This window comes from Rhinopithecus roxellana, chromosome 1 (assembly GCF_007565055.1).
Source record: "Rhinopithecus roxellana isolate Shanxi Qingling chromosome 1, ASM756505v1, whole genome shotgun sequence".
NCBI lineage: Eukaryota > Metazoa > Chordata > Mammalia > Primates > Cercopithecidae > Rhinopithecus > Rhinopithecus roxellana.
In genome coordinates, this window is record NC_044549.1 from 134,689,599 (window position 1) to 134,712,401 (window position 22,803).

General features: G+C 35.1%; 2 protein-coding genes across 3 annotated transcripts in view; one reads left to right on the forward strand and one right to left on the reverse strand.

Annotated features, from left to right (window-relative positions):
• Positions 1-10,441, forward strand: part of CCDC39 (coiled-coil domain containing 39) — a 69,658-nt gene extending 59,217 nt beyond the window's left edge. The window contains exons 15-20 of the mRNA XM_010352521.2: positions 4,829-4,988; positions 5,428-5,534; positions 7,397-7,537; positions 7,668-7,847; positions 7,998-8,083; positions 9,280-10,441. Of these exons, the coding sequence (XP_010350823.2) occupies positions 4,829-4,988; positions 5,428-5,534; positions 7,397-7,537; positions 7,668-7,847; positions 7,998-8,083; positions 9,280-9,436 (831 nt within the window). The 3' untranslated portion in view covers positions 9,437-10,441. The remainder of the gene's footprint in view (positions 1-4,828; positions 4,989-5,427; positions 5,535-7,396; positions 7,538-7,667; positions 7,848-7,997; positions 8,084-9,279) is intronic.
• TTC14 (tetratricopeptide repeat domain 14) lies at positions 6,011-21,997 on the reverse strand. 2 transcript variants are annotated; one of them, XM_010352523.2, is made up of 13 exons: positions 21,701-21,991; positions 21,109-21,233; positions 20,799-20,998; positions 19,841-19,925; positions 19,543-19,672; positions 19,062-19,217; positions 18,247-18,318; positions 17,697-17,816; positions 17,466-17,588; positions 16,301-16,418; positions 15,263-15,372; positions 14,076-14,452; positions 6,011-6,957 (listed from the first exon to the last, which is right to left on the reverse strand). In XM_010352523.2, exons 1-13 carry the CDS (start codon positions 21,859-21,861, stop codon positions 6,770-6,772), a joined length of 1,965 nt encoding a protein of 654 aa, XP_010350825.1. In that variant the 5' UTR covers positions 21,862-21,991; the 3' UTR covers positions 6,011-6,769. The 2 variants fall into 2 exon arrangements, with proteins under 2 accessions (XP_010350825.1, XP_010350824.1); XM_010352522.2 differs by lacking the exon at positions 6,011-6,957 and having other exon boundaries at positions 13,117-14,452; positions 21,701-21,997.
• Between the last annotated feature and the right edge of the window lie 806 nt (positions 21,998-22,803).

Consider the following 22,803-nt stretch of genomic DNA (forward strand, 5'->3'; position numbering starts at 1 on the left):
GACAGAATTTTCAAAGCACTAAAAGGAAAACAAAAACAAAACAAAACAAAAACACATCTGTCAGCCCCCAATTTTATATCCAGCAAGAATAAGCTTCATAAAGGAAGAAGAAATACCCAGCCAAGCAAACACTAAGGGAATTCTTCACCACTAGACCAGTCCTCTAAGAAATGCTCAAAGGAGTTTTAAAATGGAAACAAAAGGTCAGTATTCACCATCATGAAAACACACAAAAGTATAGGACTCAAAGGTCTTATAAAGCAAACACACAAAAGAGGGAGAGAAAGGAATCACTGGCAACATAACAGAATTCTACCAAAACACAGACAACCACACACAGAAAAAAAAGAAAGAAATAATTTATAAACCAACTAGATGAAAATATGACAGGAAAAAACAAACATATCAATATGTTTGAATGTAAATGGATCAAATGACCCAATTAAAACATATACATGGTGGAATGTATAAAAAAATGTGATCCAACAATATGCTGCTTATATGAAACTCACCTTATCTGTAAAGACATATATACTGAAAGTAAAGGGGTGGAAAAAGACATTCCATGGAAACCAAAGCAAGTAGGAGTAGCTTTACATATATCAGATAAAACAGTAAATCAAAACAGTAAAAGAAGACAAAGAAGGTATTATATAATGATAAATGGATTACTTCTGCAAGATGATATAACAATTCTAAATATATATGCACACAACACTGCAGCACCTAGATTCATAAAACAAGTATTACCAGACTGAAATAAAGAAACAGACAGCAAGACAATAATGGTGGGTCAACACCCCACTGACAGCACTAGGCAGATTATCAAGACAGAAAATCAACAAAGAAACACTGGACTTAAATCGGACTTTAGACCAAATGGACGTTAACAGACATCTACAGAACATGCTACCCAACGATTGCATAATGTACCTTCTTTTCATAAGCACATGGAACATCTCCAAGACAAACCATATATTAGGCCAGAAAACAAGTCTCAAAAAAAAAAAAAAAAAAAAAAATCTTCTCAGACCACAGTGGAGCAAAAAACTGGGAATTAATGCTCAGCAAAACTTTGGGCACTTTACAGATATATGGAAATTAAACAATATGCTCCTAAATGATCACTGGGTTAACAAATAAATCAGGATGGAAATTTAAAAATTTTTTGAAATGAATGAAAATGGATACACAACATACCAAAACCTGTGGGATAGAGCAAAAGGAATGCCTGTATCAAAAATGTAGAAAGATCAATTAACAACCTAACACTGCACCTCAAGGAATTGGCAAAACATGAAGAAAACAAAAAACAAAAAACAAAAAAAAACAAAAAAAGCAGAACAAAAGCAATAACAGATCAGAGCAAAACTAAATGAAATAGAGACAAAAAATAAATTTACAAATGATCAAGGAAATTAAAAGTTTATTCCTCAAATGACAAACTAAATTGATAAACTGCTAGCTAATCAAGAACAGAGATCCAAACAAACAAAATAAGAAATCAAAAAGGAGACATTACAACTGAACTACAGAAATATGAAAGATCAGCAGGAACTATACTAACTTATAAATTAGAAAACCTAGAGGAAATGGATTCCTGGAAACAGATTAATTTCTGGAAACATATAACACAACTTTGCAAGGTTGAACCAGGAAGAAACAAAAATCCTGAATAAACCAATAATATAAATAGCAAGAATTAATCCATAATAATCATAAAAATCTCCAAACAACAACAAAAAAGCCCAGGATAAGATATAGTAACAGCCAAATTCTACCAAGCATACAAAGAAGAACTAATACAAATCCTCCTGAAACTGTTCCAAAATATTGAGGAGGGAATTCTCCTTAACTCATTCTATAAGGCCAGTATCACACTGATGTCAAAACCAGACAAGGACACAACACAAAAAAGAAAATGATAGATCAATATTCCTGATGATCTGATGATCATAGACCACAGACACAAAAATCTTCAGCAAAATACTAGCAAATTGAGTCCAACAGCACATCAGAAAGAGAATACACCATGATGAAGAGGGTTTTATACCAGGGATGAAAGAATGGTTCAGTATATGCAACTCAATAAATATGATACATCACATAAACAGAATTAAAGACAAAAATCATATAATCATCTCAATAGATGCAGAAAAAGCAATGTGATAAAATTCAGCATTCCTTCATGACAAAACCCTCCATAAAGCAGGCATAGAAGGAACATACCTCAAAATAATAAAAGCCATCTATGACAAACCCGAGGCAACATCATACCGAATGGGGGAATTGCTGAAGGCATTACCCCTAAGAATTAGAACAAGACAAGAATGCCCACTTTCACCACTCCTATTCAACATAGTACTGGAAGTCCTAACCACAGCAATCAGGCAAGAGAAATAAATAAAAGTCTTTCAAATAGGAAAAGAGGAAGTTAAATTATCTATGTTCACACAATATGATCTTACATCTAGAAAGCCCTAAGAACTCCACCAAAAAATATCTTAGATTGGATAAATGAATTCAGCCAAGTTTCAGAATACGCAATCAAGGTATAAAAATCAGTAGCATTTCTATACACTAATAATGATATAACTGAAAACCAAATGAAGAAGGCAATTCCATTTATAATAAATACAAAAACAGTACCTAGAAATGTATTTAACCAAGGAGGTAAAAGATCTCTACAAGGAAAACTGCAAAACACTGATGAAAGAAATTACAGATGACACAAACAAAGGTAAAAACATTACATGCTCATGGATTGCAAGAATTAATATTGGAAAAATGACCATGGTGCCCAAAGGAATCTACAGATTAAATGTAACCCGTATCAAAATACCAATTTCATTTTTCACAGAATTAGAACAATCCTAAAATTCACATGCAACACAAAACCCCAAATAACCAAAGCAATCCTAAGCAAAAAGAACAAAGCTGGAGGGATTACATCATCTGACTTCAAATTATACCATAAGGCAATAGTAACCAAAACATCAGCGGTACTACTGGTATAAAATGAGACACAATGATCAATGGAACAGAATAGAGAACCCAGAAATAGACCCATACAGCTAACTGATCTTGGACAAAACTGACAAGAACATACACTGGGAAAAGTATGCTTATTACCTGTGTGACAAAAACATCTGTACACCAAACCTCCAAGACACACAATTTACCCATGTAACAATCCTGCACAGGCAGCCCTTGAACCTAAAAGTTGGAAGAAAAAAAAGTGGGCTAAGGACATGAACAGACATTTTTCAAAAGATAAACAAATGGCCAACAAGCATATGAAAAAATGCTCATCGTCACTAATCATTAGAGAAATGTAAATTAAAGCCAACAATCAGAATGGCCATTAAAAAGGCAGAAAATAACAGATGTTGGTGTGGATATGGAGAAAAAGAAATGGTTATACACTGTTGGTGGGAATGTAAATTAACACAACCTCTATGGAAAACAGAATGAGGATTTCTCAGGTAACTAAAAATAGAACTACCCTTTGATCCAGCAGTCCCACTAGCTGGTATCTACACAAAATAACAGAAATCATTAAATCAAAAAGATACTTCCACCTCTATGTTTATTGCAGCACTGTTTACAATAGCAAAGATGTGGCTTCAATGGAAGTGTCCATTGATGGATGATTGGATCAAGAAAATGTGGTATATATGCACAATGAAATACTATCCAAACAGAAAAACGAATGAAATCCTGTCTTTTGCAGCAACACGATGTAACTAGAGGCCATTATCTTAAGAGAAACAACTCAGACACAGAAAAACAAATACCATATGTTCTCACTTATATGTGGGAGCTAAATAATGCACACACATGGAGGTAGAGTGTGGAGTGATAGACATGGAAGACTCAGAAGCATGGTGGGGGTATCAGAGGGACATGGATAATGAGAAATTACTTAATGTGTATGATGTACAGTATTCCAATGATGGGTAGTACACCAGTCACCACTACACAATATATCCATGTAACAAAATATATTTGTACTCCATAATTTTTTACAAATAAAAATAATTGGAGAAAACTTTATATTTTTAATTGACTACATTCAAGTTTAAATACATACATCTCAGAACTGAATAAATTAAAATGAAATTATTAGTGATTCTGACTAGAAATTTTCTGGCATATATATACACACATATATGTATATATATGCATACTATCTATGTCAGCCTTTAGGACGTTCTTTGGAACTGTTTAGGTACAGCTCTACAGAACCTAGCCCAGTGATAGCATTACCCTACCCTGGTAGAAAGTCACCGAGTATGTCCACTCTTAGAGGAAATAATTTTGGTCTTTAGCAATTCATAGACTTCATCTTTTTCAGCCACATTTATTACAACGATCTTTTTTTAAAAAATTATTTTTAAAATTGTGGCAAAATATCTCTTACTCCTAAATTTTGAAATAAAGTGTTCCTGAACCTCCTTCAGGCCAGAAACATTCTTCTGGTTTAATATCTAGTATCACACCTCCCTCCCTCTCTTCCCAGTAATATTTATATTTGATTAACTCTTTGGCAATTTTTGCTGGAAAATTTTATGTAAGCTTTGGTTAGTTACTACATTTCCATGATGGTTTTGAATTCTGTATCCTATGTGCCATATTTTGAAGGCCTGATAATTTGGGCTTCCACTGTAAATCAAGTGCAAGAAATAAATGCTTGGTGCCATATGTAGGCCACAAGATAAAATGTTATTGTCACAAGTTAACTATTTTCTGCCCCAAAGACAGCCATTAGGCATTTCTTCCCCTAGTAAATGCTTTTATTCAACCAGTTCTATTCTGTACTTCATAGGCTGCTCAAGAAAAAGAAGAACTTCAAAGGGAAGGTGACTGTTTGGATGCTAAGATCAACAAAGCTGAAAAAGAAATCTACGCTCTAGAAAATACCCTGCAAGTGCTGAACAGCTGTAACAACAATTACAAGCAATCTTTTAAAAAAGTTACTCCATCTAGTATGTAGGAGTTAAAATTTTTTATACATATATACAGTGACAAGTGCATAGTTAAAAGGAACACTGTGAGACATGAAGAACAAAAGTATACTATGTTTGATTGGGTCAGAAAAACTAATCCCTTTTCTTTCTTCCCCCCATGCCGTTTTTTTGCAATGCGGTTTTCTAGGGTGTTACTTCCATTATTAGTTCAGGTTCTGTATGGCATATCACCTCTCTAGGGTAATTAATTCAAAAACTGAAAAAAATGGCAGCATATTGCTCCTCTATGTTGACAAAACAAGAAATGGCTACTACATGCCCATAGTGTTTTTCTACAAGTGGATATAAAAGATTTAACCTTTCTTAACAAAAATATTGGTGCAATTTACATAACACTTTAAAATTGATTTCTACATAGCATGTTGAAATTTTAAACTAAAAATGTTCTACATTTCAGGTGATGAGTATGAGCTAAAAATTCAACTAGAAGAACAAAAAAGAGCTGTTGATGAAAAATACAGATACAAACAAAGACAAATCAGGGAACTTCAAGAAGACATCCAGGTAAATTCTACAGACATTTTAGTAATATGCCTTCAATAAAAGTCAACTATCATTACTGCTACTTCTATTCTCTTGCTCTTCCACCAAGAAGACAGTTATTTAGAATCTCTTTTAGGGAAGCAGATAGTAAGAGATAACAGTCTCTATATAAAGGAGACAAAAACAAGTGCTCAAAGTCTTAGGTAAGTTAGTTAAAATCCCAGTGCTATGCCCTGACAATTACTTGTTATTAGTTGGTAGATCATGGTTATTATGATCTACCCATTAACCCTTTAATGAACTTTAATTTCTTAAAGATCACATTAAGATTGCTCCTTAAAACAAAAAAGTTTGAAAGAAAAAATAATAATATAGTAGAAAGTAGTTACTAGAGCAAATCACTGAAAGATAAAAGAATGTGCCTCGTAAGCAGGCGCTAAACATTGACTTTACTAATAAAGCTGAAGAAGAGATACTGTGAATCTTTGCAAATTCCATGATTTCAATTGTCATTGTTGTTTTATTTTTTCCAAAATACCATAAAAATACTTTCCGGTTGAATTACATACAAAATTTAATCCACAAAACCATTATACAGTCTTGCACTGCAATGGGAATGCGTTCTGATGAATGCATCCTTGGGTGATATTGTCACTGTGTGAACTTCGTTAAGAGTGTACTTACACAAACATAGATGGTATAGCCTATTGTTGCTAGGCTGTAAGCTTGTAAAGTGTGTTACTGTACTGAGTACTATAGGCAACTGTAACACAATGGTACTTGCGTATCTAAACAAATCTAAACAGAGAAAAGGTACAATAAAAATATGGTATAATGGATTAAAAAAACAGTACACCTGTACAGGGCACTTACCATAAATGGAGCTTGCAGGACTGGAAGCTGCTCTGGGTGAGTCAGTGAGTGAGTGGTGAGACAATGTGAAGACTTAATTGCTGTACACTACTGTAGACATGATAAACCATGTACACTTAGGCTACAGTAAATTCATAAAATAATTTTAGTTCTCCAATAATAAACTGACCTTAGCTTACTAGAGCTTTTTAACTTTAAACATTTTTAATTTTGTAAAATTTTTTGACTCTTTTGTGATAACACTTAGCTTAAGCACACATTGTTCAACTGCACAAAAATTTTCTTTATATCCTTATTCTCTAAGCATTTTTCTATTAATTTTTTTTTACTTTTTAACTTGTTTTGTTAAAAACTAAGACACATACACACACATAAACCTAAGCCTACCCGTGGTCAGGATCATCAATACCACTGTCTTCCACCTCCATATCTTGTCCCACTTGAAGGTCTTCAGGGTCAGTAACATGAATGGAGCTGTCATCTATGATAACAATGCCCTCTTCTGGAATACCTCCTGACGGACCTGCCTGAGGCTGTTTTATAGTTAATTTTTTAAATAAATAGGAGTACACTGTAAAATAATAAAAGTATATTGTATAGTAAATACATAAATCAGTAATATGTTTTATTATCACTATCAAGTATTATGCACTGAACATAATTGTATGTGCTAGACTTTTATATGACTGGCAATGCAGGTTTGTTTACACCAGGCATCACCACAAACTCATGAGTAATGTATTGTGCCACAACATTACAATGTCGCTAGGTAACAGGAATTTTTCAGCTCCATTATAATCTTATGGGACCACCATCATATATGCAGTCCATCATTGACCAAGACGTCATTAAGAGATACATCACTGTACTTATTACTCACCAACAGAAATAATGTATATTATGTACAAAAATAAATGAATTAAAATTAAACGAATACTTGATAAATGACAAGTTATATAAAAGTCAATTTCTGATTCTAAAAAATACGTATGTTAATACTTTTTCTACAGAGCATGGAAAATACATTAAATGTTATAGAACATTTAGCAAATAATGTCAAAGAAAAGTTATCAGAGAAGCAGGCCTATTCATTTCAACTAAGTAAAGAAACGGAGGAGCAGAAGCCAAAATTAGAAAGAGTGACCAAGCAGGTATTGACATCTTTTAGAAACTGACCTTTCATATTTACATTTTTGAAGTCCCAAATCCTCCTTCATCTATTAAAAATGTTAAATTCTGGAAAACAGGTTTATAGAATAATTGACTATTATTTACCAACAGTGTGCAAAACTCACAAAGGAAATCCGTCTTTTGAAAGACACAAAAGATGAAACACTGGAAGAACAAGACATCAGACTTCGTGAGGTGAAACAGTTTCACAAGGTTATTGATGAAATGTTAGTTGATATCATAGAAGAAAATGCTGAGATCCGTATTATCCTTCAAACATACTTTCAACAGGTAATACAGCACCTTCTATTAAATATCTTAAACACTTCATGAAAATAAAAACTTTTATGACATTCATCATGAAGTGAAAGCTAATTAAAAACATTTCTCTTCTAAAAACCGGTAAGTAGTACTAATGATTGCTATTGAATATTCCTCCAGAGTGGGTTAGAACTACCTACGGCTAGTATTAAAGGCAGTCGTCAGAGTTCTAGATCTCCTTCACATACTTCACTACTATCAGCAAGGTAAGTGGAAGGTTAAAAAAAATCTGCTAAACTCTCACAGCTGTACACTAAGTGATCCCAGCCACTTCTACATTACCGCAGCTGTTGGACAGGCCCACAGACTCAAGGCCAGTGCTCTTTTAACCCTCAGACATCTCACTAGTCAGCATCAGATAGATTAGATGCAGAAAGAGCCAACAGATCAAGAATTTTCTTCTCACTTCTGCTGGTGTCACTATTTCCAGTATAGCCCAAGTGCTCTGTGACTATCAGTTATTTCAGTAGGATAAAACAGAAATAAATTTGGGGGCTACATCTAGCATTTGGGGGTGAACCCCAAGTTGGGGGAAATTTTTAAAAAACATATAAGGGCAGCTTAGATGTAGACATATAAAACATGATTTTTGTGATTAAAACCACATTGTGGTATTTTACATAATCAGGATTTGACTTTATGAAGCTTTATTTTGCTAAAAAGGAAACTTTTTTTTTCTTCTGCAGTTGTTATCCACAGTTCTATCACCAGATGCTTAAAGCAACATTCTTGTGCTTTGCTGACAAAAACTTATTAATAATGATCCTGATTTTAGAATTCACAATCTCCTGCATTCAGCAGCTACTTATTAAATTACTATTCCTTAGTCCAGGTAAAAATTTCATGAAGAGGCCCCTAAAAAACAGTGTTTCATTTAAGTAAAAAAACTGTTTCTATATAATTGAACATCCCTGTACTTTCATAAAATACATATTTAAAACTTATTTCACAATTATATAGCTAGTTGTTTTTCAAATGACCCGACCTCTTTATTCATCAATATGCCTCTCACTCTTCTCTTCAGCATAAATTACAAAAGGTATCATTTTATAACTTTTGCCAGCACCAAATCCTCTTGGCCCTCTTTCCTCTGTCTTGGAAACTTTCAATGCTTAATGATTCCAACTCTAAAAAACTGATTATAGTTCAAAGCATTTTTACCATGTAGGAACATACTTACTGAACTACTTTTCTACTGGTTTGGAACTCATCAATGTTCATCTTTCTTTTCCTCTTTAAACTTTTTGTTATCTATTGATGGTCATTTAAAAACTTATTAACACTACTAATATGCACTTTTTTGATCTCTTTACTTATGGAATCATTATTTTGCCAATAATGAGAGGGTCTATACTGAAATACAAACTTTGCATTAAATTTATAATTCTGGTTTTTCTTCTAGGTCATCTAGGAGTACAAGTACATCTACTTCTCAGTCTTCAATTAAAGTACTGGAGCTTAACTTCCCGGCCTCCTCTTCACTAATAGGCAGCCCTTCTAGGCCAACTAGTGCTAGAAGTAGCTCTAGTAATGGTAAGAGCAAAAAGACCAGCAAATAAATATTTTAATCTCTTCTGAAAAAGTTGTAAACACAAAAACAAAAGTATACTTTAAAATACAAAACGACTCAACACATTTTATCTAGTGGAAAGTGTAAAAACTTAGTGGTAAATGTAAAACCTGTTTTTTATTTTTAAAAAAAGGAACGTTCTCATTTTCTCCATACTGAAGAAAAACATTAACAGCAGATAAGGCACATATTATACCAGCATAGAAAAAATGCTGTATTTCACTGTAATTTTGATGTTCGTAGTGTTAAAAAAAGTTTGCTTCATTATTTCACGAAACTACACTCATTTCTAATGTAACAATCTTTCAAGAAGAAATGTCTAAAAATTTACTGTACTATTATGAGCTTATTACAATGTGAAAATCTCATTTACCCTACAAGACACCAAAATTAGGTTTTCTTTATTCAAAGTAACTTTTTCTCAGACTTTTGGGGAGGAAAATTGTTAAAGGCAGTTTCTTCTTTTGCTGTAATTTTTAACCAAAAAATAGCATCAACCCCCCACACCCCCCCCAAAAAAAACCAACTGATAAGAGAAACACTGTATATCAATTTTAATATGCAGCTTAAATTTATAAAAATCACTTCTGACCTTGAAAGAAATCAAACGTATTAAAGATTTGCCAACCAAGTATAAAGAATATAATTTTGAAATTTTCTTGATTTAATAAACAATTTAATGAAAACTAGATAGGACATGATTTACAATAGAAATTTCATTTAGTTTGAGGTAGACTGCCAAATATAGTAGTTTTTCCAGTTAATACTTTATTATAACATGTGACCAACACTTTGTATTCTTGGAATGGTGTGGAATATTAGAAAACTGGATTTTAAATAAATGTATTAGAATTCATGAATGTAAATATTGTCTCCTTCAAACCTTGGGAAAAAATACTCATTACAACTGTCATTATTTTAGAACTCTTGTTTGTATTTCTTTCTGAAAAGCAGTAGTGGTAGTGAATAGTTCTCCTGATTATTGTTTGTTTTGTTTTAGATATAAGAAAAGGCATAGCAAAGTCCAAAGAATAAAGTGGGCAGAAAAAAACGCTAGGTAATAAAATTTCTGGCTAAACTACTGCTCTAATGTATGAGATCTTAAGACCTAAAAACGGATTAAAGTCACTTTGCTCATCAAAGTTCTTATTCTCAGCCCTATGCTAGTTCAGGAATTACTTAAAACTTGAAATAATATTAAACACTGTTCTATGAAGGCAGAGGTTGTATCTTACTGCCTCTGTAACCTTGGATAGTTACTTCCCTGTTTTCCTCATTTGTACTATAAACACAGAAAGTTACCTACAAGTTTATTGAATTGGATAATATAAAAAAAAAATGCACAGGGCTTGACAAACAGAAATTGCACTAACAACCTCTACTTACCGAGTTGCCACCTGGAGCTTAGCACAGTATTTGTGGAATGGTTTGGTTCTTAGGCCAGCATACAAATCTACATTTAATCCTTAAATAACAGTTCTAACTTCAGTGTACTAATGATAAATGGTAAGACAGGGGATCAACCTATCTCCAAATCTGGACACTTATCCTCATATCCAAAAGTCACGCTTCATCTGCTTATGGAGACCAAGATACGGCAAGATATGATCTTGAGAAAAATTACTGACGATGTCGCTAGGGATTCTTGACAACGTAAATCCCCAGTAATTTTTGCTGTGATGAGCTTGCTTAGGAATTGGTTTGTATACTCTGCTTAACATGGCAAAAACTGCAATTACTTTTGCACCTACCTAATAAATTCAGGCAGCGTACAGGCTAAGGTACTATTCTCTTACACTGAATGGGGTGTAACAGCCATTCAGACTGATCAGAGATATCTCATTTGGTTTTAACTTGCATTTCTCTAATTAGTGATGTTGAGCATTATTTTATACGCTTCTTGGCCATTTTTACGTCTTCTTTTGAAAAATATCTATTCATGTTTTCTGCTCACTTCTGGATAGGGTTGTTTTGGTTGTTGAATTCCTTGTAAATTCTGGATGAGTCCCCTGCCTGATGCATAGTTTGTATATTTTGTCCCATTCTGCAGGTTGTCTGTTCACTTGTGTTATTTCTTTTGCTGTGCAAGAACTTCGTAGGTTACTTAAGTCCCATTTTGTTTTTGTTGTGTTTAAGACACCAGTCTGGCTGTCACCCAAGCTGGAGTGCAGTGGCACAATCAGAGCTCACTGCAGCCTCGAACTCCTGGGCTCAAGCGATCCTCCCGCATAGCTGGGACTATAGGCATGCACCACCACACCCAACTTATTTGTAAATTTTTTGTAGAGATGGAGTCATGCTGTATTGCCCAGGCCAGTCTCAAACTTCTAGCCTCCAGCAATCCTCCTCCTTCAGCCTCAAGTGCTGGGATTACAGGCATGAGTCATTGTACTCAGCCCCTCTTGCTTGCACTTTTGAGGTCTGAATCATGAATGTGCCTACACCAATGTTGGTAGGTTGGCAGGGGGTGAGGGATGAGAAATTATGAAATGTGTTTACAATGTACATCATTTGGGTGATGGTTACACTAGAAGCCCAGACTTCACCACTATACGATATATCCATGTAACAAAAATGTACTTGTAACCCTTAAATTTATATGAATTAAGGAAAAAAAAATTTTTTTACCACCATTATCTATTGCTCTTGAGCAGGGTTTCTTTTCACTGTTCCATTTGCAAAACAAATGTCAGATTTTTCACTAGGCTCTCATCACTGGAGTTTGGTAGACACAAATAATACACACTCAGTACTTAAGGCCTAGACATTTTACTGTTGGCAAGAACTGCAAGACAGAACAAGGAATAAGTCTCTTCTTCCTCTATTATTCTCCCTCACTTAGACCTCTGCAGATACCCAGCTACCCATCCACTTATCTAGTGTCACTGTGACAGTATCTAAAGCCCATTATAATTTACAGCTTTGAGAATCTTAAAACTGCGAAGACTCCAATAACATCATAAACCCAGTACTTATGATTCCTATCTCTATCTCCCAAAGAATATACTACCCTATTTTCACAATTTCGGGAGGATCTTTATAATCCAAGTCTCTTTGTTCGTCAGCTGTAGCTGCTGGAATTTATTCTGAGTAAAACCAGGCTCTAGTTTGTCTATTTATTTATTCAGACTCTGAGAAAGGGGTCATCAGAGAAGCATCAAGGCACAGGAGGCAGTAAGGAGAAATGCAGGTCAGATTTAAAAACATGCCTAATGCCCTCTGGACTGAACATCTGCAATACGAGGACAGTTTCCCAATTTTCTTTCCCTAGAAAAAAGCCAGATTTACAATGTGCTTCTCTGCTACTGCTATGTTTTTGCTAAAAGGATTCTTTTTCTTTTCTGATTTACCCTTGTGTGGAATACAGGCCTTAAGGGCCTTGCAAATATTTAAAGTTAAAAAGCATTTTATGGCTATGCTAGCAATGAGGTAAAAAATAATAATGGAGAAATAAGCAAAATGGGCTCCTATTCAACTTTTATGATCTTATTCCTAAGGCACTTATGCTGGGTGGAAGCCAATGACTGTTCACAAACCACTTTTAATCAAATCAGGCTTTAGAGGAAAATTAAGACATATAATCTACCATTTAAAAATTAAAAAAAAATTGAGCAAAAAATGTAATATTTAAACTGATAAATATAGAAGTGTTCAAGAAACATTCGAACATATAATCTTTCAAAAGCTGACGATTTTTAATTTAACAGAAAAATCAATTTTTATAAAAATGATCCAAGTGTTCAATGCACAAATTTTTCTCTCAAACAGCAGGATAAGATGGACCCAGGAATTCTCATATACCGTAATCGAATGAAGAAACAGTACTTTCAGAGAATTATCTTTAAGTGAAGAAATTCAAATTGTCAGAGTAATATACTGTACATAAACATATACATAAAAAGTCTAAAAACCAAGCTGTGACAAGGGACCTACAACTGAAACAAAATTTGAGAAAAGCTTAAAAGCATTTGTTTCCTGTAATCTCTACAAATAATTTTAGGAGCAGAGATTTCTGCACTGAACTGTTATGACTAAAACACCCAAAAACTTAATGGCATTCTGTGTAATGGTGCTGATATCCTTGGTGTATTAATTTTTTGACTTATTTCCTTTTTCTTTTTCAAATTCAGCTATCTGATTAAATATATTCAGTAAATTCTGAGGTAAATTTTTTTTAACACTGCTTTCTGAGTGTTCTTTGCTACTTAGTGCATCTTCTTCTGGAACCTCTGTTTTGATATCCTCCCCATAATTGTCCTCTCTTTCATATTCTCCTTGATTTGTATTTAATCGGTATCTTTGCTCATGTCTACTGAAATCACGTGGTCCAGAGTGAGTATATTTTTTGTATTTCTCAACTGACTTCCACGAGTAGTCTGAGCTTGCTGGCGAGGTAGAATGCCTCACAGAACCTGGTTCCCACCTTCTGTAGTGCTCTTTTCTTCCCTCTATATCCTTTTCAAATCTCCTATAACCATAAATCTTGTCCTCTGAATTCCTACAGAAGGATTCTGAGGAATTTCTTCTACTGGAAAAATGTCTTTCTGATTTATATGGCTTTTCTGTTTTGCTACTACCTGCTTGGGTTCTACAGCTATTATAAAAATCTCTTGGATCTTCAGACCTACCTCCAAAATCATCCGGTATTTCAAGTGAAGATGAAGAGAGAGGGCATCTATCTTTCTCTTTTATCTGTGTCTTTTCATACTGTAACCTATCCTGCTTCCCCAGTAGTTTCTCCACTTCTTGTTTATGGTTAAGAAAAGATGCTGAAGTATTAGCTGGAACTGGGTAGCACTCATCTTTCCTATTCTGATCTATCTGACTTGAGGATGCGCTAGATGAATGCCTTCTGGAACTGCGAGAAGACTCTGAACGGTTCCTCTTATGTTTCTTATGCCTTTTGTGACCAGAAGAGGAAGAGGATGATGATGAAGACACTGATTCATCAGCAGAAGAAACACTTGAAGAGGAAGAAGTTGATTTTCTTCTTTTCTTCTTTAGCCTAAAAAAAAACAGTTAACCTGTCATATATGTACAAAAATGTTTCTAAATTATTCATAAAGATGTGGGCCCGATTTGTTTCCTTTCAAGATTTTATAAAAGCTGTGGTTCAGATAAATTATACAATAATCCCGGCTATTACAAGATCTGATTTTACTATTAAGCACTTTTGGGGGAAAAATGCTTGCAGACAGGTATCATTGTAAGCAAATCCATCATTTCTGAAAGACAGACTTTTTTCAATACTACCTTAAAAACTTAAGACTACTGAACACATAAAGGAGAACTCAAGTTTTTTATTTGGCTACCTCTAGTTCATGGTTTCTTCACCTGATTACTGGTATTTTCAGCCAAATAATTCTTTGTTGGGGGTAGGGGTGGGAGCTGACTTGTGCATTACAGAAAGTTTAATAGCATCCCTGACCATTATACACTAGATGCAGTAGCACCCTATCAGTTATGGCAATCAAAAATGTCTCCAGATCTTGTCAAATGTCCCCGGGGGAATAAATCCCCTAGTTCAGAACCACTGCTCTAGTTCTAAAACATTTCTTCCTAAAATATAATTAAAGTAACTTATTCTATATTTTAATTCTAAGATACATTTCTTTTGTAGAATTCTAGCCTTAAATTCCACTTCATCTCTTTAATAGGAAAATACATGGAACACATATTTGCTAAAGATTCTTAACAGTCATTGATTATCACTTGAAATACTTCTATATTTTTATTTACTTTACCTCCAGTATGGCACTTTGGGTTCAATTCAGTAGTTGCCTTAAGTTTAAAAATACTGAATATTATAGTTTACCTCTTCTCTTCTTTTAAGAGCTTACGCAACTTTTCTGCACTTGTTTCTATTTTCTTTGTTTTCTGCTTTTCTTCCTTTTCAGCTTGTTTTTCTCTTAATTCCAAAGATTTCTTTTAGAACCCAGATATCGAAAAAACCACACGTTAAAAATAGCAGCATATATAAAACCCAGTATTCAAAAGACCACCCCCAGTCAGAAACCCAATTTAGTAAAACCAAATCACCATAGAGCCAGCATTAAACAGTATTTTTTTAACATAAAATTAGTCATACAGATGTTTGGCATTAGTCATTGAAATGGCCAGGACAGCATTGAGGACCATATTGCAGTTGGTATCCCATAAAAAAAGGGGAAGCCATTGCAGTGGTACCCATGACCCAGAGTGCAAGAAAGGTTAAAAAAAAAATGTACATAAAAATTATTTTTAAAAATTGAAAAATGTAAACAGGACACATTTTACAAATAAAATTCAAATAAAGACATTCCATTAAGGTGAATTGAAGGAGGAATCACCATGTTCAAATACAAACCATTTAAAAAAATAGCACAGCCCAGTTGGATGCATGATTACATAGGAAATCATTTTCCAGTTTGTGGATGGGGATGAGCAGCACCAGATGTCACAGACACAGCAGCAATGGTCCAATTCAGAAGAAAATGCATGAGAAAACATCATCATCAGTATTACAGGAAAAGACAATTTAAAATATGTCTCATAAAGGTTTTTATAATTAACTCAATTATAGTAGCAACAATGGTAATTTAAAAACCACCAGGTAAGCTCACTACAAAGACATTTCTCAAAACAACATATCAAATTTAGGTAATAGTTTTCTCATAGCTATTTTTACTTTCGATTATGGACAAAAACAGGGGCACTACGAAGCAATGTCAAACCCAATTAGGCAGAACTGTACCTAAAAAGAAACTTTTCATAATGCCTTACTTAAGTAATCTAGAAGTTTCCCTTAGAAGAAAATTAAGTTTGGGCATTATTTCAAATTTCACTAAATTTCTAAGAGGAAATAAGGAATCACCTGCATATATTTATGAAGTTTCTGCAAAGCATCCTCTGCATCTTTAAAAGTCTCATCCAAAGTCAAAGCTTTCTTATAGTAACTTTCAGCATTTAAAAACTTTTCTTCTTCTTCTAACCTAAATTTAAAAGAAAGATTTAGCTTTTTTGTAAAAACAACAAAACTATCCAAATATGCATACAGGTCAGAGGCTTATATGAGAGAGCTTACTAGGGAAAAGCCACATTTAGTAAATTATTTTCCAAAATAAAATACCAAAATAATATGCTTTTTACTGTAATTTATTTCAAAGACCACATAAACAGAAATCCATTACTAGTAACTAATGTCCAATATTGGCACATTTTGGCAGTAATACATGAAAACCCATGATAAATGGGTGTCCACTAATTTAGTATAATCTTGAACTGTAGCACGTAATTATACCAGCAGGCTCTTTTTCCTTAGCAGTTTATGAAAAATTATCTATAGAAAATTTTGGAAATCTTTGGAAATACCAACATACACATATATCACAATGAGCCTGTAAATAGCATAATCATTAAATGAAGCTCACAAGTGTGTGTTGTGAAACACCAGAATGAGAAAGTTTGGACACAGAGAAGTCAAAGGACGTTGCAAAGTGCTTTTGGTTCTTAGAAGGAAAAAGAAATTACTGTAAAACAAATACAATGGGATTACTTTTGTGTCAGTAGACTGGATATGGGAAACAAAGGACAAGTCAAAGATGAGCAATATCTCTGGCTTAGGTAACTGCAACGTATTGCTATTCACTCAGCTAAAAGACACCAATACAAGGCTATAAGATAACCACATACAAATAGGTACTAGTTGTCTACCTAGTAAGAATGTAAAAAGTTGCTCCAATCATTACATAGAAGTTCCTATGAATTATAAACGACTATTGCAAAATTTAATTAACTTGGAATTTGTGATCACAAACAGGAATGACTATACAAATAGTATAGCCCTTAAACCAAAAAATCTGAGTATATTATCCAGGGAAAGAGTATTTGCCTAATCTCTTGTACTTTTCCATTTATTTATTGAAACCAAGAGTGTTCTATTAAGTGCTTAAGAAACTATTTCCTTATGTTAAGTTCAAAATTTTTTAGTAGTTGGTTGAACATTAGACCTCTACTATTAAACAAAATCTGATACTTACTGTCCTCCTCTCTCTACAAGTGTCTGGCAGAGGTATTTTCTTGCATTTCTGTGAGTTGGACAGTTTTCTAACGCAAGCTCAAAATCTTCTATTGCTTTGTTCAAACTTCCTTTTGTCGCATATCTAGAGACATGAAACAAAATTAGAGGGCTGTATCTGACAAGCTCTTCATAAATCTTGTTTGCATTTACCTGGTAAACATTCCTTAAAATCCAAGTATGATTCACTTACAGTGCTCCACGAGCTACCAAAGCTTCCACGTTTTGTTTGTCTATTTCCAAAGCTTTATTGTATTCATTCATAGCATCCACATGGCGTCCAACTTTAAAATAATCAACTCCAATCTTCACACTAAGACAGACATTTGTAAAGCATCACAAACACTTCAAACACTATCTAAATAAAATGTTAGTGTGAGGAAGTTTTAAAAGCAAATGTCATCAAACTTGGCAAATATTTAGTTTTCAGAATACTCACAATATAACTAAGGAGCATTCTTCTGCCTTTGGACATTTTCACAACAAATATTGGTGAAACCCAGATATCAATATACTAATTCCTTTTGAGAAAACAGAAATGCTAAATAAAACTTATCTGTTAAGTGTAAAACCTGTTAAGTGTAAAATGTAAGACTACTTACATCTATAAAAGAAAAGCTCATGTCAAAAAGGCATCACTTTAATTCATCTCAAATTTGTCTTACTGATGACACAAGCATGCTTGCCTTGCCCTAAGCTTTTAGACTAGATATAATGCAATTGTTGAAAGACAGTCTTCATACCATTTTAAAGCCCAAGACGCAGATTGTTTTTTTCTCAATGCAGAAGCAAAATCATCTTCAGAGAAATTTTTGCTATTAAAGAAAATAAAAATTAAAAAGTTAAACCACAAATATTTTTTAAGTAACTATACTTAATTCTGCTTGACAGGCACTCAACACTGAAAGTATGAATCCCAAGCAAGAAATTTGCATTCTATTTACATACCAAAATCTTTGAACTTTCGAAATGATTATTATTGTTAAACAGTATTTTTCTTGGCTGGGTGCAGTGGCTCACGCCTGTAATCCCAGCACTTTGGGAGGCTGAGGCGGGCAGATCATGAGGTCAGGAGATTGAGACCATCCTGGCTAAGACGGTGAAAGCCTGTCTCTACTAAAAATTAAAAAAAAAAATTAGCCAGGCATGGTGGCGGGCACCTATAGTCCCAGATACTCGGGAGGCTGAGGGAGGAGAATGGCGTGAACCCGGGAGGCAGAGCTTGCAGTGAGCCAAGATTGTGCCACTGCACTCCAGCTTGGGTGACAGAGCGAGACTCTGTCTCACAAAACAAAAAAAACAGTATTTTTCTTTAGCATACACACAAAATTCTTATAAAAAGTTTCTGCATCCTTCTCTACTTGTTTACATGGTACACATCTTAATCACTGATAAGACAGTACAGTCCAGAAGATGGGATCACCTGGTTCATTCAACCTTTGGCATATGCCTGCTACTAGGTGGCTTAGGACGGTCAAATATGTCTTTCAGCTATGCAGCTTCTGAGCTTACCACCACTCCCCTCACCATCTAAGAGAATAATATTGATTTACTATACCTTTGTAGGCCTCTCATTAAAGATGGTGGATTAGATTCATCTATTCCTAGTTTTTCTAGAAGGAATTCAACTACTCCTGGATTAACAAATCCTAAGGAACTCTGCATGATATTTTCATAGGACTCCAAAGAATTGCTATTCAGTTCAACACTTCTCCTTAAAAAAAGAAAATACAAACACAAAAATTGTAAAATGACTAATCTGACATTCTATTTCAGACAAATAGTAAAGAATAAAGAAATAGTATCACTTGAGTTTTAAACACTAATACCATTTTTTGCATAAGATGGTGTGGCAATATTATGATATGGTTACCTTTTCCCAAGTCTGAAGTAGTTTAACTGTTATAAAAATAACATGAACACATTTTGCAATAAGAGACATTAAAATTCCCCTTTGTTGTCAAAAGTTTGATAAAATTTGGTATTCCTCAATGCAAGAGACTTTCGTAATGAACTGTTGTTGAAATAATATAAATTACCTGTAGTATAAAGGAAGCTCTTCAGAGCTAATTACACCTAATTTAATACCAGATAGGTGTGGTGGAAGAGAAGAGCTATACAGAGATACTGCCAGCTTTTCATGGTATCTGTCAATATCCTTGATTCCAGCTTAAGAAAAAAAAAAAGAGAACTAAGCTGATTAGTAAGAAAACATAAACTAACATAAAAAATATAAACTTTCCCAAACACTACCCACTTAGACTGTATTTTTTTAAATTAATAAAAACAAAAATTCAACAATCATTACTTTTTTATTAGTATGATGAAACTAATCACCTCGAATGATGTCACCAGTTTGGTAATACGATAAAGGATCCCCATGGTTACTGTGAGATGGCACATCTCTTAAGGGACAAAGAGCCTGTAATGAGAAGTATTTTAAAACACTAGACATTTCAAGCTTTGGTAGGAACAGTGTCTTCTTTTGTCTTCGCTATTTGGTATGAAACAGCTAGTAGCTGAACAACCTAACATAAAAATTTAAATAAGGATTTAGTTAAAAGTAATTTTCGTGTCTAAACACAGTAAAATATGTTTGCTGGTTCAGTTAAAAAACTAAAATCTCATGAAACTTTCCATCAGTTTAGGAACCAAATATGATGGCTTATGACAGTATACTACACGCATCAAAAGCAAACCAAAATTTGTCTAAAAGGTATAAGGATTCTAGTGAAAATGAAATGTGAATTCTCCAAAGTTTTTGTCTGTTATCCAGTCTGTAATACCTTCTGCTTTTCTTCCTTTTTATCCACCTGGATAGATGGCAAATACCCAATCTTTTATCGTGACACATTAGTTCAAATTCAGGACTATCCATCTTGGACAAAGTATTATTGTAAATATATAAATAACAGAAATTTCTAAATTATCCACATGAAAATATACAATGCCAAATATTAACTAATTAAGAATACATATGTTCAACTACAGAAATAAGTCTGAATACCAATCAACCTCACCATGTCCACTGATACCTCTATGAGCACTTAAAAAAGGACACTGTGCCTGCCAACCAGAGTTTAAATTTAAAAAAATCCCCAAAACCAGAAATGGAGGGACAAACTGGGTAAGTAACTTTCACTAATTTTTGTTAACGATTTTTCTCCAATTAACATTTAATTTCCAAAAGTATCTTGGCGGGTATACTCGAGCACAACTGCATGCAAACATATAATTCTTGCATTGAGGTGAATTAACAAAAACAGAAGCAATCCAAATAACAAAAATAACTTACTGTGATTTCTAAGTGGGCTATATCTCTCATGATACCACTTCCTAAACAGATCAACACCATGAAAAAACCGAATTCCCGAATAGAACTAATTCTTCCAATCACTATATCACCACGCTCAATATCTCGGAAAAACAGCTCTCTTCGATCCATACTAGGTATCTCCATGAATTGCTCTAAAGGTGGCATGACTGCATAATGATCTAAAAAAAAAAAATTTTAACAAAATCACTAACGATAGTTTTGAGTTCCGTTTCACCTGAAGTACTGTTAAACCGAATGGCAATCTTAAAGGTTTTAAGGCTAAACTCACCTTCACTATCTTCATTAATTTCAGAAGTTGCAGGTGCATCTGATTTCCAGGAAAGTGCAAAAAGCAGATCCGCTTTTTTGGAGATGAATTTCTGTATCTCGATGTTGTCAACTCTCTTCTCTTTTCTTAAAAAGAAAAAAAATATGAAAATTGGTTTATCTGCAAAGCCTTTTTACAAACTCTAACCTTCTGCTTAGGGCTTTCATCGGCCATTCCTCTCCATCCCAAGCTCCAGATCACACAACCTCAGAGAAAAAGTTTTAACTAGGCATTCCCTCATTAACCAACCTGGAGGTGGAGAGCGGGGAAACTTAAAAAATGACGCCTCCAACCCAGATACGAAAGCTTAAGGGATTTTAGCTAAGGAATCTGCGCCTCTAGCAAGCAGCGCCATAGAAAAAGTTCAGCCCGCAAACCGCACTGCACACCTCAGGAGCGCCCTCCCTCCACCCAGCCCAAGGCACCAGCCCGCGATCCTCCTGTGCTCACGGCCGCAGCTCCACTTCCTCTAGACGCAGACTCGGGGCTGCGGTAGTGGCTTCCAGAGCTGCGTCCCCTCTCCCATGACGCAGTGGCACCAACGTCGCATTACCTGCCCTGCAACGGTTGCGGGGGCGGCGGGCCCCGAGTTGGCTCGGCGGCCGACCCCAGGAGGCTCCGGAAGTGTGGATTATCCTGCTGTTCGCTCCGGAGTAGAGAGAGCAAAGAAGACCCATGGCAATTTAGCGACTGCCGCAGAAGGTCCCGGTCCATGGCTAGAGACTGCAGGGCCCGGAGGCTGATGGGCTGATGGTCCTCGGTTCCGTGTCCGCTATTTGAGCCGGGTGGTACGGGAAGCAGAAGAAACCGTCTAGAGGCTGCCGGAAGTACACAGAGAGCACAACCAGTTACACCCGGAAGTGTTCTGGGGCGGCGCGGCGGAGCTCAGCCTTGATCTCGCGAAACCGAGCGAGACTACGGAAGGCCGAAGGATTGGGCTCAGCGTTGCTTGAGCTAAAGGCTGAATAGGGCTTCCAGGAAGTGATGTATGTGAGAAGTTTGATTTTTCAAATGTACTTGGGGTCGCTATTACGTCGAAATAGCTCCAGCGCTAATCTAGGGTAAACAATAATTCCTTTTCGTATTCATCAAGGTGCTTCTAAGTGCCAATGCCAGGGTAAGAACCCCAAACGAGTCGCACAAGCTTCTTCCCTCGAAGTACTCTGCGTGAATCAATACCTATGTCCCTGACGTAGCCGCATTCAGCCGGCTGCTCCAGGAAGGTTTCCAGGTCTTTTAACGTACAGAAGGAAGGAAGGACACGGACATTTGTTAAGCACCTGTAGTGGTGTTCTCCATCCATACCCCATGTACTGTTAGTGATTGTGAGTTCTAAAACCAGGATGGCTTTAATGTCTCGACATGTGCATATGCCATTCAAGTTTTACAGTAACTATAATGTATACATTCATTTCTTATTTAATCTCAATGGTTGCTCAAAATTTAGTGTCTGTAGGACTTACTGTATAGTGATGTGTACGCAAAAGTCAATGTACTGTACTTATGGACAATTGAAGTGATTTTCAAAGGGAATTTCAACTTAGGTCCGTGGGGTTCAAGCGATTCTCGTGCCTCAGCCTCCTGAGTAGCTGGGACTACAAGCATGAGCCACCACGCCCGGCTAATTGTTGTATTTTTAGTAGAGACGGGGTTTTG